The 18,343-nt window shown below is 46.6% G+C and overlaps 1 protein-coding gene across 1 annotated transcript in view; it reads left to right on the top strand.

The window, feature by feature from the left end:
* KNTC1 (kinetochore associated 1) overlaps positions 1–18,343 on the top strand; it is a 926,084-nt gene that overhangs the window by 564,074 nt on the left and 343,667 nt on the right. Inside the window, exons 42-44 of the mRNA XM_086942947.1 lie at positions 2,090–2,206; positions 5,508–5,617; positions 5,999–6,221. Coding sequence (XP_086799073.1) covers positions 2,090–2,206; positions 5,508–5,617; positions 5,999–6,221 — 450 coding nt within the window. The remainder of the gene's footprint in view (positions 1–2,089; positions 2,207–5,507; positions 5,618–5,998; positions 6,222–18,343) is intronic.

Here is an 18,343-nt window from a genome sequence, read left to right as displayed (position 1 = left end):
GGACAAAACGATCTTTTGTACCTTCATTTAACAGGTCTCATCGCCGTAGACCAGCGCCAGGCAACTCTGAGTTCCTCACACACATCCTAAGCCAGAGAGTTTGGTGGTTCATGTGTGAACCAGTAAAGAGAGCCCAAACACCTTCTCTGAAACTCCTCCTGACCAATAGAGACTTTTGGCAAGCACATGTTTTCTTCTGGCAGCCATGGCATGCCTTTTGTAAACACCATCTGCCTCCTAGGCCACTACTCCCACGCAGCGTGGGACCTAGTGGACCAAATTCGGCCAGTAGGTTAAGACGACCTATGCACAACTTTAAACCCAAAGGATCCAGGGTAGGCGAGGTGCAGCAAAGGTTTGATACTCAGGCTTGGAGATGACTGATGGATACGGTCGGTGGGATCGGCGTGGTGTTTGGTGCTTCGGTGCTATATCTGGATGAGGTCCGCAAGCTTCTCCAAGGTTGTCCAGACTAACATTCTTGTTCAAATCTCCTGTTGTGAAGAGGTTTCTAAAAGGTTTGATTGTTTGTTTCCACCCAACTCCTTTGTGATTCCATAGTGGGATCTTCATTTGGTCTTAACTTTTCTAATGTGCATGCCATGTAAATCAATGCACAGCTGCCCACTAAGTATCTTGACTCTGAAAACTGTTTTTCTGGTTGTGGTGACTTCAACTCGTCACCCGAGTGAACTCCAGGTTCTCTCAGTGCAGCCACCTTACACCACCTTTGTACCCTAAAAAGTGGTGTTGAGTACTAACGCAGCCTTTTTGACTGCTTTTCATGCTGGGCAATCCATCACTCTCCCAATGTTCATTGCTCCCCCTCACCTCTCAAAGAGAAGGGGAGACTTCATCCTCCTGACCCCAAAAGAGCGGGTGGACAATCGGAAGGTTTTTTTGGGGGGTTCTCTTGAGGCAAATAAAAGCAAGCCCTTGCAGAAAAGAACTTTGACAAGGTGCATAGTGCTCTGTATTAAGATGTGCTATGCACTGGCTAAGAAGAAGCCTCAAGGAGCTAAGGATCCGTTTCCCCAGGTCCAAGACTGCCACCACTGTGCTGGCACATGGAGGGCTTGTCCATGACATCTGTAAGGCTGTGATCGGGCATCAGTACACACATTCATGACGTACCACTGACTTCACAGCCAGGTCTGACGGGAAGGGCATATCGCTCATTTGGACTTGCAGGACGTTTTGGTCTTAGCAATTCCACTGACCCCACCGCCTTGGGAGGTACTGCTTTGATATCTATTGCAAAGTGCGGAATCTGCGGTTAGGAGAATCCTGCGTTAACGCAGTTTCTGATGGATATTCTATTGACTGCAGATGATTCTTACAGCCCTCCCTTGTCTATTTTTCTGTCTAAAAAGGCCCAAAATTGGAGGTCTGCAAATCAATTTAGCAACTGGTGTTGAAGCGCAGGTGTGGCGCTTATATGTGGCTTCATTGATACTTCAGGGCGTAGCCAAGTTAACGAGGAGCTGCATGTCACCACCTACTGGTGAGCAGGAGCAATGCTGTTTGACTGTTAAGGCTCCAGTTAACCGGCTGGGGACATTCTAAAGGTGATGCATCTGCGGTTAGATGGGGTATCCACCAGAAAGAGCTTTACTGAAGGTAGATCAATCAATCAGGGGTTTGTAAAGCGCACTACTCACCCATGAGGGTCTCAAGGTGCTAAGGGGGGAGGGGCGGCTCCGGATCTGTCGAAGAGCTAGGTCTTGAGGTCCTTCCTCAAGATTGTTGATTTGGAAAATAAAAAAAGGGAAATGTTGTTTTCGGCTAGGCAGTTTTAAAATGTGTGAAAGAAATATTTTTGTTAGAAGCTTCCCTTTAAAATATGTTCTTTAGGATAATTGGGTGATTGTATTCACTGTTTATGTATATAATGAGCATACTCATGATGATGAACTAGGATTAATGTTCTGTTCTCATTTACCTGCCATGCTGTTTCCACCACTGCCTTATATTGTCACTGCTGACTTCTGTTAATGTAGTGCTACGTTATTACTGGAAAGTCCTGAGTAAGGCAGTATGTGCATTTTTCTGCAGTCTTGAAAAAGCATTTCTAATTGACTTATTTCAGGCCGTGGCCGTCGTTGGGGCACAGCTAGCCAGCCTCTGCAGCGAAGATGACGAGATAAAGAAGTTTCAAGACCTTATTAATGATGCTGAATGGGGTATCGAGCTTGGTAAACTTGGTGTAAGTAACTGCAGTGTTTGTTTTCAGAAGGTGTTAGGCTTGTAATTATCTTGAAAAGCATAAATGTACTGTTGTATGTGGAGAAGGGTATTGTATGCTCAGATAACAGTCTTCAGCAGTTACACTGTAATATGGGTTACCTTGTGACACATTATGAATGATCAGACACTTCCCTAAAATGGTGTTAGGTGACTACCTGTGTGTGATAATTACAAAGACAAAAGATGCATGTTTCAGTGTATGTCAGAGTGAGGGATTTATAGGTCACTCTTCTACCCCTATCAATTATCTTACAACAACTAAAGAGTGACTCACAGTCAAAGTAATGTGTGAAATTAGAAAATTAAGAAAACACTTAGAAAAGGTACAGAGAACGGGAAAGAAAGACAACTCTATTCGTAAGAGGGAAGACACTATTTGTAAAAAGAACCCTCATTCACCCTAGTGGTGACATGCTTCATCATGGGGTTCCCACGAGGGAGACCGAATGTCCCCCCCCCCCCCCCCCCCCCCGCCCCACCCCCCCCCCCCCCCCCCCCCCCACCCCACCGTGTGCTTCAACGCCTGTGATTGCAGCGGAGCAGGTTATTTGTGAAACAGACAGTGTGTGCTCAGTGATGTGTGTGCTAATTTAAAAGATCCCAGCGGTACCTCTAAACAACTTTATTCGTAGGTCAGCTGGTCACATTAAAAACAAGTGAGGACAATGTAGTGATTTTTTTGGAAACCACTGTGTCCTAAAAAAAGGTCAACATGTTTCTGCTGTTAAATGCCATATTCGGCTCAGCTTTCGTCAGGACCGTAAAGTGAAATCCACGGGCGGTCCGTGCTCGCTAAGGCACGTCCAAACCCTGTGGATATAAATGCGAAAAAGAATTTTGAGAAAAAACCTTATTAGGACGTTTTTATAAAAAACTCACGGTTTTGCACCGTCTCAAAAGGCTCCTGGGGAATCATCAGGAGTCCATTACCATACAGGAAAATGGGTATGTCTTATAGATTAGCAGCAGGGCACAATTTTCACGCTGCGTGTCATTTAGTACGCCGCGACTCGCCGCCGTCCACCTAATCCGGTAACTGCTGCTATCCGTATGTATGTTCAATGCTGGTATATCCAACTGATGTTACTTCAGCTTTACCCTAGAATATGGTTTACTCGCTTTATGTGAGCAAGGAGGTCAGGTCCTGGTTGTGTACTTATGACTTTTACTATTTGTAAAATGCTTGGCCAAACAGGCAGCAGGCTTCCAGATTGAGAGCAAGTCTGTTTGTGGATTAATCAAAGGAAGACAGAGGTGCTTAGCATGTTTAGCACCAAGACATTTAGTGATATCCTTCATACTTCGAGTTTGGTTATAATGCTCACAGCAACCCAGCAGACAATAAATAATGATGCCTAAAGAAGACCCGTTCAAAAAATAGAAATCGTAAAGATAAAAGCAAAAGGTAATACTCTTTACCTGGTCTCTAGAGTCAAGTGTACCATGGAAGGAAGGCTTGCCCAAGAACCCTAGTTATGTTTTTTCAGCAGATAGTCTTAAGGTGTAACGCTCTCATGACATAAGCTTTCTTCCAAGGGGATTTAGTTTCCTTTTGGTTCCGTGTCCCTTTCTCACTGATAAAATTCTCTCTCTTGCCAGTCTCTAAACCATAGTCTAGCTATCTTGCTTTGTAAACCGGGAAGCCATCTTTGAATAGTGGATCTGGCTCCTATTGCTAGTTCTAAGGAATGCTTCTTGATTAGAAGTACAGTTATTTTCAGGCTCTGAAAAATACACCCAGCCTAACCACAGATCTTTTTAGTAGACAGTGAAAGCATCTCTACATGAAGTTTATTCACATATTGACAATTAAAATTACGAGGCTGCAGCTCTTCCCACCCAACCCCTGAACTGTAGGTGCAAGGTTGTGGATCTTTTGATGATGTGAGGGAATGTCAACAGTTCTATGCCTGATCCACTCGCATTATCTTGATGGCAGTCTACTGTTTTATACCTTGGCTGTGAATATATTTGTAAATATTACTGCCAACATGTCAGGGCGTAAGAACGCAACAGGCGTCATCTGTTGGACCACAGGCGACATCTGTACCCGGTGATGGTTTAAAGCATGTTACCCAGTGGGACATGGACAAAGTTCAAGTGGGTACTTTTAACAGCAGATTCCTTAATACCCTCTCGCCTCATCATTCGGAGGAGTGGACTTTAGGTTTCTAACAGGGTCCCAATCTGTCCTTGGAACCAGGTTGGAGCGGTACTTAAAAGTTTTGAAAGAAAACTGATGTCAGTTTGTGAGGGTTGGTGCTTATCTACCACTGTGTTTCGTCACTTCCGGAGGTGTTGTGATTCAGCCGTTGAGTCAAGTGATGCCACTTAAGGTTGTGAGGGAGCAATTGCTACCAAAAAGTTCAGAATCAAGTCTAGCACCTTGGGGTGGGAATTGAAAAGGTGAGAAATCTGTGTGTAGAGTACCCAACATAAGTAACTTAGTCTTCTATAGTGATCGATAGATAGCACTCTTTCATGCCCACAATCGAAAGTATCAGAAATGTTGGCACTTTGCCCTCATAGCATTTGGTATGTATAGTTTTTAAAATTGCATTTTAATAATTTTTTTAATGGTCCAAAGACTGAAAAAAGACTTTCAACCTGTAGAAAAAGGAAGGGTTAAGACTCGTAAATTGTACAGATGGTGCATGTTTCCAATATCCAGTACTGTTATAGATGCCATATCTCCAGTAGTTTACAGGCAGACTAAAAGCAGGCCCGATAATACCTTTTAGGAATTGATTGGTCTGCTCCATTAATTAATAGAGGTGCAGCGCAAATATGTAAATCTTCCTAGGCCAGCAAAGAAACAGGAGAGGAAATATAGTTATATACAAAAGGGATATTCAGCCAGAGTTATTTAGCAGAAATGCTGAAGTGTTCATCGTTTACTTTGTGGGTATCATGAGAGCAAACTTTAGAGGCATTACGTACATTCTCCACAGTAATGGTAGTGAATGCATGGATCTACCTTCCAGCTACAGAGGTAATAAGAAAATAAGTATAGATGTATGTAGACAGAGTTGGATAATAAAGCAAGTGTTTCTCCAACATCTATATTAAGGTAAAGTAGATGCACCTATTCATCCTTATCAGCCATCTGTTAGAATCCACCAAACATTTTACATTCCCAACCTCCAATGGGACTGCTTTGATGAAGAAGCACCTCAAGGTATTCTAAGGATTTATTTTGTTTTCTATATATAAGCACACATTTCTTTCCCTACATGACTGTTTTTCATCTTTTTTTCCAGATTTCTTTTCAGTCTGTATTTCGTCTCTGTTCAGAGAGAAAGAAAACGCTCATTAGGACCCTTGTGCAGAATCCAAAAGTGGACAATACCCTTCTACTGAAGTACTGCAGGTAATATTCAATTGTATATATTTATTTTACTATAGATTTATTTTTTGATTCCATGTCCTATTTATAATTTCTTCTTGTCTGTAAAGCAGTTTGAATTCATTTGTAGCATTGTCCCTTTATGTATTGTTACACCACCTATTGCTGTAAACCACCTTCTAATCTAATCTCTTTCATACATGCAAACCAGTTAATAGTCGCTTTGGACTAAGCCCACACTGTGGAAAAAAACAAAAATTAATACAGGGAAGTTTACTGGAAAAAACAACTTTAATAAGTGTTTCAGTTTTAAATTGTGAATCCTGCAAATGATCTTGTCTCACATATACATTTATTTCTGACTTTTCTAGCAAAATGTTGTTGAATAATGATGTTTCTCTTCAGGACCTTTCACTTGAACAGCGATGCAGCCCTCCAGATGTACATAGAGACACTGCTTCTCCAAGGTGCCAACATAAAGTTAAGTGAAGAAGACACCGTAGAAGAGGTAGTGGAAGAGACCCTTCAGTTGCCACATGCTGAGGCTCTGTCTAGAGCATTGGACATTATTCCTTTACTGCAAAGCACAAATAATTTGGTTAGCAGCCTGAGTGGAATACTGCTCAAGGTAGGACAGTAGTTAAATCCAAATAAAATGTTCTCTGAAAACAGCTTGTAAAATGTGTGCATAATCCGTGCATCAAAGAGCCATTTTTCCCCAAAAGACCCACACCATTGAATCCTCATACTATTCCTTTCAACTTACCAGTTTTACTATATGTTCTGCTGAATGATTGGCCAGATTGAGAGGACCACCTTTCCCCAATAGCTACAGTGGATTTTAATGTCATATTTTGTATATCGGATAGAGAAAAGGTGCTGGTGTAACAAACTGAATATTGAGTAAATGGTCATGACACATTCCAAGGGATCAATGAAAGAATTTCTTGTTGCGATTGTTACACCCACAATATACCCATGATTGCTTTAATATTTTTCATTTTGCCTGAAGCAGACATTACAATGGCCATGTGGATAAAACTCAGATTGGTAGCAAATCAGTGGTCCATCTGAAAGAAACAGGTTAGTGTTATATTCCTTACCTTAGAATATCCCCAGGCGTCAGACTGGATTTGGAAAGTTTTGCGTAGCAGTACCCCTGCACGTTGGTAGGCGTCGTCTGCGGCTCCGCGTCCGTCGTCGGCGTCGTGATCGCCGGGATGACGTCGCCGGAGCACTTAGACGCTGCCCTCGCTCGCTGACGTCAGTTATTCTTTTTTCCACGCCAGCAAGCGCAGATCCAGAAAGAGCAGTACTCTTAGTAGTTTTTTGACTCACTTTTTGATCTATTTTGGATGGATCACTGAAATAATATCGAGGGACAAAATATCGACTTACAAAAATATCGTGGACAAAATATCGTTTACAATAATATAGTTGTAAAAAATATCGACTTTATTAAAAACAGTGTTAAATTAAATTAATATTCAAATTTAATTACTAAAATATACTTAAAAATACTTAAATTATCTTATAATAATTAAATAATAAATGAAAATAATAAAAAAAATGTTTACAATCTTATTTGTTAAAACATATATATATAGTAACATACTATAATTAAATAAGATACTATTATATTACCGTACGATACCAGAAGTGTAAAAAATACTATTCCCACTCCAAAGAGTGCAAGCGTAGGGAAAGCGTTGGATAGCGTAGGGGTTAAAATTACTATTCCCACTCCAGTGGGTGCAACAGTAGGGAAAACTGACCCTGAACCCAAAGAATACCCCTTTACCCAAGAACTGAAAACTGACCCTTAACCCTAAAAATACCCCTTTGCCCAAAAACCCAAAACTGACCCTGAACCCTAAAAATACCCCTTTACCCAAAAACTGAAAACTGACCCTGAACCCAAAAAATACCCCTTTACCCAAGAACTGAAAACTGACCCTGAACCCTAAAAATACCCCTTTACACAAAAACTGAAAACTAACCCTGAACCCTAAAAATACCCCTTTACCCAAAAACTGAAAACTGGCCCTGAACCCTAAAAATACCCCTTTACCCGAAAACTGACCCTGAACCCTAAAAATACCCCTTTACACAAAAACTGAAAACTGACCCTGAACCCTAAAAATACCCCTTTACCCAAAAACTGAAAACTGACCCTGTACTCTAAAAATACCCCTTTACCCAAAAACTGAAAACTGACCCTGAACCCTAAAAATACCCTTTTACCCAAAAACTGAAAACTGACCCAGAACCCTTAAAATACTCATTTACCCAAAATTAATTAATATTATTTAATTACCAATTAATTATTAATTAACAATAACAATAAAGTAAATATATTAGCACATTAGCTGTAATTAATTTAATTTAATAATTAATATTATTTTTTCCCAATTAATTATTTAACAATAACTAAAAATTATATATATAAATAAATTACTCTAATTAATGTAATTAACTAATTAATATTATTTAATTACCAATTAATTACTAATTAAAAATATGTACAAAATTATATTTATTAATTAATATTAATTAATTACCAATTAATTATTAATTAAAAATATTTACAAACATATATTAATTAATTATTATTAAATTACTCCCCACCCTTATCCCCTATTAACCCAACATCCCGCTCCTAAACATTAACTACAATTTATATTACTATTAATAAAAATATATATATTTTTTTTAACCTTTTTTCTACATATTATCTATATTTTTTACTTTGACTATTTATCAATATTTTGTCTTGTCAATATTTTTGAGTCGATATTTTTGTACTCAATATTTTTTTATCATTATTTTATTCGATATTTTGACCAACGATATTTTTGTTATCGATAAATTATTGTTGTCGATATTTTTAACTCGATATTTTGTCCATTCGATATTTTGGAGTCGATATTTTGTCTGTGCACCATTTTGGATCACCTCTCGAGTCGATCTTCGACTCGCGGTGCCGGTTAGGACAACCTTGAGGATTGTCACCGCTTGATGTCGGTGACCGACCCCCACCGTTGGTGCCTTTCCTGTCTCTGAGCCGACCACGATGACAAGTCGCGCCCGACTGCCGGGCCTTGACCTCGAAGGCTGAGTGGAATCGGTCTCGTAACCGACTCGAGCTCCGGCAGTCGGCCCGCGCTGCTCGAGGTCCCGGTCCACAAGGAGGTCGAGGGACCGGTCGCGGGGCTGCAGTCATCGCTGCTCGACGAGTCAACACCACTCGTCGGGCTCCAAGTCCTCAGGTAAGTCGAGGCACTCAAAAAAGAAGTCGAAGAAGCGTCATCGCTCTTCCGAAGCTCGCGCGATGCAGTCGGGGGTTCGGGCGACACCGCCCACGCGGCTCTGCCGGAGCCGCAAGGGCCGCGTCCAGCTCCATACCCGCCGGTCCCTGGGCTGCACGCGACGCCGGAGAAGATTAGTGCTTTCCTCACGGTCATGAGGTTGCACTTCTCTCCATCGGAACCCGCCGAGACGCCTTCGGGCTCTGCGGGTCTGTCTGGGAGCCCTAGCGGGCCGGTGGCTCCAACCCCAGCGCCGTCGGGTGCTTCAGCCTCGGCGCCGTCGACGACTCAGGTCCCGACGCCAAAAGGGTTCCTCAGGATCCATGCCTAGATCCGGGACATTGCCAGTCGACCTTATGACCCCTCCGCTGGCGCCATCACCAAAGGTGTCGCCCATGACGCCGTCCCCGGACGACGTCGTCCCTGGTTCCGGGTCCGGTGTAGGAGCGGCCCCGCCCGGCACTGTCTTCGACGCCAATCAGTGAGCCTTTCATCGACGACTCGGCTCCATAATTTTTCCTTTCCCTGACTATCAGGAGATGGATGACGAGGAGAACTGGGAGGGGTCTGAGGACCCTCTGGCACTGCAGTGCCAGTTGAGCCAGGACTGGCCAGAGGAGCTGGGGGAGGCCAGTGGGCTGGACACTTCGACCGGCACTGGTTTTGTCTCCCCTCCAACCGTGGCTCGGAGGAGGGGGCTGCTTAAAGTGTGGTGTTGACTAGGGCAGCTAAGGCCTTGGCTCTTGAGCTCCCTGTCGTGGCCGTGAGGACTAACCTCCTCACTGAGGTGCTCAAACTGCAGGCAAGCTCCTCGGAGCCTCTCCTGTTGTTTAACGAAGCCCTCACTGACGTTCTGTTGGGCACTTGGTCCAAGCCCTCTACAAGCCTCCCTGTAGATCGGAACGCGGCCCGACGCCACCGCCCGGCTCCGGGCGACCCCAGCTTCCTGTCCGTTCACCTCGCCCGAGAGCCTGGAGATCCAGGCCTCTACATCCCAGACCGCATTCCCGACCGCTCCTCCTGATCGGGAATCCAAAAGGTACAATCAGTTTGGGAAGAAACTGTTCTCCTCCCTGACACCGCCTGCCTTTTGGGCCGTTACACCCACTCTCTGTGGGATACGGTTGCGGAAGTGCTGCCGCAGTGCCTGATGGAGATCCGGGCAAAGCTTACCCAAGCCCTAGCGGAGGGACGGGATGCAGCACGCTACTCGATAGGGTGTGGACTTGTACTACGGACTCGCTGGGTAGGGCGATTGCAACATCAGGGGTCGTTCGCCACCACGCCTGGCTGAGATCCGCCAACTTTTTGGGGGATGTCCAGGCCACCCTCATGGACATGCCTTTTGATGGCCGTCGCCTCTTTCGCGACAAGGCAGACAATGCGTTGGAGCGTTTCAAGGACTCCAGGGATACGGCCAAGTTGTTGGGCCTCGGCCAACGCCAGCAAACTTCCGCCTTTTGCCCCTTTCGTGGCCAAGGAAGGGGCCCCCACACGTCCAGCTAGCCACAGGCCGCAGAACCAACCTCAACGCGGTCGCGGACTTGGTAACCGCCGGGGCCGTGCCGGGGGACAATGGCAAGGTCAGTCCACATCCACCCCTGCAGCATCTGCCTCAAAGCCCTCCTAGTCCGAGCTTTCAGGCCCATTCAATGCCAGTGGGGGGGCAGGGTTCGGCATCACGTCCTTCACTGGCGTACCATCAGATCGGACAGGTGGGTGCTGCAAATCGTCCGACGGGGCTACTCCCTCCCCTTTGAGGCGACCCCTCCAGCCATGCCACCGCAGTACCACCGCTTGTCATGGGATCACTTGCAACTTCTGCAGGAGGAAGTTATGGTCCTCTTGGCCAAGGGGGCCGTCGAGCGCGGTCCTGGGCCAGAAGTAGGACGTGGTTGCTACTCCCACTACTTTCTGGTACCCAAGAAGGGCAAAGGATGCCTACGCCCTATATTGGACCGTCATATTTGGAGCGTCAACAGCTTCCTCCGGAAGGAGAAGTTCAAGATGCTGACTTTAGCTCAGGTCCTAGCTGCTCTGGACCCTGGAGACTGGATAGTAGCGTTGGACTTGCAGGACGCTTATTTCCATATCCCCGTCCTGCCGGCTCACCGTCGTTACCTGCGGTTCACAGTAGGCCACGAGCACTTTCAGTTTACCGTGCTCCCCTTTGGCCTTACCAGCGCCACTCTGGGGTTCACGAAAGTGATGGCGGTGGTCGTAGCTCATCTGCGCAGATCAGGGGTCTCAGTCTTCCCCTATATCGACGACTGGTTGTTGAAGGCGGGCTCGCCCCAGACAGTCGTCAGCCACTTCCAGACTACTGCCGACCTCCTGCACCTGCTGGGGTTCTCCATCAATGTGCCGAAGTCGCACCTGTGCCCCTGTCAGAAGCTCCTCTTCATCAGAGCGGTTCTGGACTCGGCGCAGTTTCTGGTTTATCCTCCCGACCAGCGGGTTCAGGATATTCAGGCTCTGATTCCGATCTTTCAGCCTTTATCCCGAGTCTCGGTCAGGTTGACGCTGCGGCTTCTTGGGCTGATGCCCTCCTGCATCCTTCTGGTGCATCACCCCAGGTGGCGGATGCGGGCTCTGCAGTGGGACCTGAAGTTTCAGTGGGCCCAGCATCAGGGCAACCTGTCTGACCACGTCCGTATCTCGGAGGGCACTCGCAGTGGTGGCTCACGGACCACGATTGGGTCAGCAGCAGATCTCTCTTTTTACCCCAACCGGAGCACGTACTTGTGACGGACGCGTCCCTCCAGGGCTTGGGGGGCCACATGGGCGAGGCGGAGATCAGAGGCCCCTGGTCTCCGGCGGAGTCCCGGCTCCACATCAACCTTCTGGAGAAGCAGGTGATCCTGCTTGCACTGAAAGCTTTCTTTCCCTCTGTCTGGGGCAGTGTAGTGCAGGTGTTCACGAACAACACCACCACCATGTGGTACTGCAACAAACAGGGCGGGGGGGGGGTCGTGGACCCTTTGTCAGGAGGCTCTGAGCCTCTGGCAATGGCTGGAACACCAAGGCGTCACCCTGGGGGTTCAACACCTTGTGGGTGCCCTGAATGCCAGGGCGGACAAACTCAGCCTTGTGTGCATGATGGATCACGAATGGCTTCTGAACTCGGACGTGGCGTAAGGCCTCTTTCAGCAGTGGGGAGATCCTTGGTTAGATCTATTCGCCACAGAAGAGAACGCGCAATGTCATCAGTTCTGCGTGTTGGAATTTCCAAGGCAGCACACGCTTGGAGACGCTTTACGTCGCGAGTGGAGTTGCGGTCTGTTGTACGCCTTTCTGCCTATACCACTTCTGCCCAGAGTGCTGAAGAAGATCAGGCGCGACCGGGCCCAAGTCATCCTTGTGGCGCCGGACTGGGCACGAAGGTACTGATATCCCCAGCTACTCAGCATGTCAGTCGATCCCCCAAATCGTCTGCCTCTTCAGGAGGACCTTCTGTCGCAGCAGCAGGGGACGGTCCTCCACCCGAACCTGTCCAGCCTCCACCTCCATGCGTGGAGATTGAGCGGCGGCAGTTGAGGCCATTTGACTTGCCTCCTGAAGTCTGTGATGTGATTCTGGCAGCTAGGCGACCCTCCACAAAATAGGTATATGCCTGCAGGTGGAACAAATTTGTGGCATGGTGCACAGCAAAGGCTGTGGATCCCCTCTCTGCCCCCCTTTCAGAGGTTCTCCTTTTCTTTCTTTCTCTTGCCCAGACGGGCTCTGCTCTGGGCATTATCAAATCTGCCATTTCAGCCTTCTTGAGGCTTCCTGATCAGCATTCTCTTTTCAAGTCCCCTGTTGTAAATAGATTCTTGAAAGGTATCACGCAAATCTTTCCTCCTGTTCCTTTTGTGATGACTCAGTGGGACTTGAACCTTGTTCTAACCTATTTGATGTGCGCTCCTTTTGAGCCACTTCACAATTGCCCTCTTCGTCTTCTGACTATTAAGACTGCATTCCTGGTTGCCATCACCTCTGCCAGGAAAGTGAGTGAGCTCCAGGCTCTATCTTCTAAACCTCCTTTCCTCTCTGTCCATCCGGACAAAGTTGTCTTGAGAACTCGTCCTTCTACCTGCCCATGGTGGTTACAGCCTTTCATATCGGGCAGTGCATCACCTTGCCCACCTTCTTTCCGCCTCCGCATCCTTCGAAAGAGGAAGAGAGGCTCCACCGTCTGGACCCAAACTGTGCGCTTTCCTTTTATCTAGACCGCACATGCCAGTTCCGGGTGGACCACCAGCTCTTTGTTGGTTACGTGGGCGCGAAGAAGGGACGGGCGGTGCACAAGCGGACCATCTCTCGGTGGGTCGTGTTGTGTATCAAGGTCTGTTACTCCTTGGTGAAAAAGGAGCCTCCTGTTGGGCTGAGGGCCCATTCCACTCGGGCCAAGGCGGCTACTACTGCCCTGGGTCGGGGAGTCCCCTTGCAGGACATCTGTCGGGCAGCTACGTGGGCTTCGCTGCACACGTTTGCTAGACACTACTGCCTCGACAGCCAAGTCCGGAGAGACGGCTTCTTCGGCCGTTCCGTTCTCCAGGACTTTCTGGTGTGATCTTGGTTCACCCGAGTGGTAATTGTAAAGCATGGCAGTGGTGGCATTGATTCACTTTGGTTGACAATTGTTTTTAATGATGATTTTTCCAAAGCAGGGTAGGTATGTGAATAGTAAGCAACTAATTAAGTTGTCAGGATTGGCTTTTTGCTTGTTGCCCAGAGGATCTGTCCAGCATTGACTGTGCATGTGAATGTCTTATTCAAGAGGGTACTTTTTAAATAGTTGTAGGTGTTTGTCTGAGTCATATCATGATGGTATAGGGGAGAAGGTCACCTTCATGTTTGGTGGTCTTGAAGCAGGAAGGGATGTTCTTACTGAAGGTGTGCCATAACAGAGCCTTGATCATTCTAAATACTTTGGTGGTGTGATGCCAAATCAACAATACTGTTTAATAAATGTTTTACACCATTACATTATTTACTTAAGTCAGTCTTAAAGGACTCCCAGTGTTTTTCATGCTAATTCTTCTTGCAAGGTCCCTGACTTATTCTTTAAATAAACCTATTTAATAATGCTGGGTTACGTTTAAATTCTGCATAACTTGAGGGGCGTGGCTAAAAGCTGACCGAGATGGCTGCATCTTGAAGGAGCTCCGGCCGCACGCCGAGATTCTGCATGGGCCACTAACGGGCAGCTCTAAGTAAGATCCCGGACAAGAATTGCAGGCCCCAGGAAAAGAAAGAATCGTCGAAGACATCGATGATGCGGCGGGCCTGTGCGTCTGAACAGCTCCCCGGTGTAGTAGAGTGGCTGAGAGAGACGTCCATGAGCCACGGCTGACGCACCAGAACACTTCCCGGTGGTAGGGAAGGGAGCAAAGTAATCGTTGCATCTGCTCCCACTCTGGAGTTGAGGACAACACACCGGTGAGAGGCGACTGCAAGACCGCGGCAGATGGATCTGCTGCCTCTGCCCAGAGCCGGGGGCGGCGTGCCCGACTTAAGAGCGTCCAAAGACGATCGAAGAGGACGTCTAGCGAGAGGGAGGGTTGGTGACAGTCAACATGACGACGGGAAAAAGTCTCCAAGACTGTAGCAACCTAGACTCTCCGGCTTTGATGCAACTAAATCAGGGCTATCCTGGCCCAACTATATGAGCCAGGAGAACTATAAACCACTCTGGACCTCACCGATCTGACTGCATGTGGTACAAATGATCTATAGAATTGGGGGGGGGCGGCCGCTGCAGGTTGGGTCACGTTTCCCCAGTAATGGGATACTGGGAATGGGGTACACAGGCGCGTTGCATAGTTGGGGAGGGAGGGCGGTTTTGTGTCCACAATGCAGGGAGGGAGTTTGGGGGGGCTGATGTTTCAGTGTTTTTACTGTTCTAAAAGTGATTGATGATAAATTTAGCAAATTGGCAGAAGGCGTGGTACAGCACGAACACCCAAACACCATATACTGATATGTAGCACTAGTTGGTAGCAGAAGGATGGGCCCGGCCTGTCCCCTGGGAGAGACAAGAGACTACCTTTCTCACCATATGTTGCGCCCAGCTGTGGCACATCAAAGCCCAAAAATAACACCCAATGACAACACATCAGAGTACTCATAGTTTCAAGACCCTATCCTGGAACGTGAATGGGCTGGGGTGATGACATTGAGAGGAGTGGAACTACACTATTTGAAACGACAGTCGCCAGACTTAATCCTTCTTTAGGAGACTCACTTATAGGGAACATCCTACGGGGCACTAAACAGACGAGGTTTCACATCAGTTGCACATTCAGGATATACTGAAGGGTCAAGGGGAGTGAGTATCCTACTCCGAAATAGATTCCCTTTCACTATCCAACAAATTTCACATGACCCACAAGGGTGCTATGTGTTGATCTCTGGGTACAGGGAAGGGTTGTTATTTAATATCTTCTCTCTTTACATCCCTCTGAGACTCCATGCGGCTGCATTTACAGACTTGGGTTCGCTTATCGTACAATTGCTGCAAGGGGACCTAATCATAGGCGGTTATTGCAACGCGGAAATTAATAGGTAGCAGGACAGACGGCATGCACGGTGACAGGATCCTTCAGGCAAGCAAATAGCAGACTTTTTAGCGGCGCTGGGCCTCAAAGATGTTTGCTGTGTACGTAATCCAAAAGCTAGTCAATTTACTTTTCACTCTGGGGCGCACAGCAATCTATCGCGAATAGATTATATATTTGGGCTGACTCAGTGCTTTCAGTCTTTCGGCGACATAGGTCTCCTCCCCAGGGCCATCTCAAACCACTCCCCCATCTAGGTGGTATATGGTGAGAAGATAGGCACAATTGGCCAAATCGCACCACTTAATACCTGGTTGTGGACGATACCGCGCTTTCGAACTGATTTGCAAAAGACCACCGGGCAATACTTTCAAGAAAATGATGGTACTATGGAGTCGAGTCCTCTGGGAGTCCTTTAAATTGGTGATAAGGGGTTGGGGTACTGCTTCAATTGCAGGTCACAAGAAAGAAAAGGTGGCGCGGTTGGAGGAACTGGAGAGGAAACTCCACCACCTTGAGTCCGACTTGATACTACAGACCTTCATGAAGTTAGGCACAAACTGAGTAATAAGAGAAAGGGATACAAAGATATTGTGGCGGATGCGGCTAGACTCAGATACAGAGCAACTCTGCATCGCCTTTATGAAGTGGGAGATAAAGCAGGGAAGTTACCTGCTTAGTTAGACAAACAGGAAGCGGCATCTAGGTGGATATTTGAAATTGCTAGGGGAGAGGGAACTCCCATACAGGACAGACCGGGTTTAGCAATTGCCTTTGCATCGTACTACTCAGTTATATACAAAATCACTAAGTATAACGACAAACACAGCTCTCGAATTACTGTCTACCCTCAGTATGCCAGATGTGACATCGGAAGAAAGAGCCTTATTAGAGGCAGACCTTACTGAAAACGAAGTGGCACAGGCCATCCGATCCTTAAACTCAAGAAAAACAATGGGCCCCAATGGTCTTCCAGTCGAATTATATAAATTAACAGCGTCTAAGATTGCCCCCCACTGGGTAAAAATGTTTAATGAAATCCTAGAGACCGGGATATTGCCAAAAGATCAATATCGTTGTGATCCCCAAGGCGCGAAAGCCGCCAGACCATTGTTCATCTTATAGACCAATCACTTTACTGAACGCTGAAGTAAAGATCTTAGCTAAGTTATTGGCAGGTAGGTTAACCCCGGTCTTGGGCTCCCTAATACATCCTGATCAATCAGGCTTTATTGCCTGGTAGAAATACTGCATTAAATCTGAGATGCCTTCCTGGGATACTGGAGAGTGCGAGTTCCATTCAGGAGGATGCTCTGATAGTTTCACTAGATGCCAAAATGGCTTTTGACAGCTGGAATGGCCCTTTCTATTCGTGGTTTTGGAGAAACAAGGTTGTTGTCCAAAATTCGTGTCTTGGATTCACATTCTTTATGCAAACCCTCTGGCGCAGGTGTTGGTAAAGAGAGGCAAATCAGCAGTATTCACCTTACAAAGAGGCACAAGACCGGGTAGCCCCCTTTCTCCACTGATATTTGCTTTGGCACTGGAGTCCCTGGCAGTTTGGATCAGAGGTGATCCCTTGATTAGAGGATTAAAATGGTCGGAAGCTTGGAAGGACCAAATCTCCCTGTATGCCGATGATGTTCTTCTATACATGGCAAACCCCTATTACTCGCTTCATAGGATACTCCATATTTTGGCCATGAACCAAAAAACACTCTAGCTATACCATTAATTAGGACAAATCAGTAATATTTGTCCTTAGTGGAGACAACCCGCGTATTCCATGATCATGCGTAGCCAAAGTGGTGACTGAGAGATTCCAATATCAGGATCTGTATATTATCAGAGACCTGGTGGTATTGCATGGCTGCAACCTAAGACCCCTCCCTGCCCCCCACCCTCCCTCCCTGTGACGACTCCAAGACAAGGTACAACACTGGAGAACCGTGCCCCTTACACTGTTTGGGAAGGCCTCTCTTTACAAGATGATGACACTACCCAGATTCTTATACATACTGCACAATACACCATACCTGGTCCCACCCAACACATTTTCAAGCCCTAGAAGCGACAGTGAGAACACTCCTGTGGGACGGGAAAACCCTGAGAATACTGGGCGGCACAGCTGAAAGTAGTTAGCCCCTGGGTCCACTGGCAAATAGACGATCCAGCCTACCGAATGGACAGATATAATATGCAGATAGGAGGGTATCTTAAAGCGATATATGGGGGAAGATGCAACATGCCAACACACTCCCCAACGTCAGTGACAGTTAAAATCTGGACTGCGACACTGCCGACACTAGGATGGCGTGATAAAATCACATGAACCACTCCCTTGGGGGACTCCATACAATTAGGCCTATTGGCGGAATGCAGAGGTTTTGACAAAAGGGACCTCATAGGTCTCTCACAGGTGGGCGACCTGTGGTCGGATGGAAATGTAAAACCTTTTACTGACCTGCTGCAGGAATATGAGTTGGCTCCCTCTGAAATATTTCGCTTCTCCAAGATAAGTCATTCATTGAGACAAGCCATTCCAAAAGTAGGGGAACTTCCTGAATCTTCTCCATTAGAAGACAGACTGCTTGATGACTATATGCCAAAGAAGGCAGTATCCTTAACATATGGAAAAATACTAAATAACTCCCCAGGGAATTTAACGAAACTAAGAGGGAGATTGAGGGAAGACCTGAGGAGTATAGGAGATAAAGAGTGGCTGGATGCGACTGCATCCCCAAAAGAGGTTGCCATACGTTCACGTTTCTGATTGATTCAATTGGAAAATTCTACACAGAACTTATGCTTGCACCTCAACTGTAAAAATGGGGGAAAGAACCTCACCGCAATGTATCAGAGTCTGTGGGCGTGAGGGCACTTTCTTCCATATTTGGTGG

This window comes from Lissotriton vulgaris, chromosome 11, assembly GCF_964263255.1.
Source record: "Lissotriton vulgaris chromosome 11, aLisVul1.2, whole genome shotgun sequence".
NCBI classification, from domain to species: Eukaryota; Metazoa; Chordata; class Amphibia; order Caudata; family Salamandridae; genus Lissotriton; species Lissotriton vulgaris.
The sequence above is the reverse complement of the archived record's forward strand: the minus strand, read 5'-3'. Positions and strand labels throughout refer to the sequence as shown.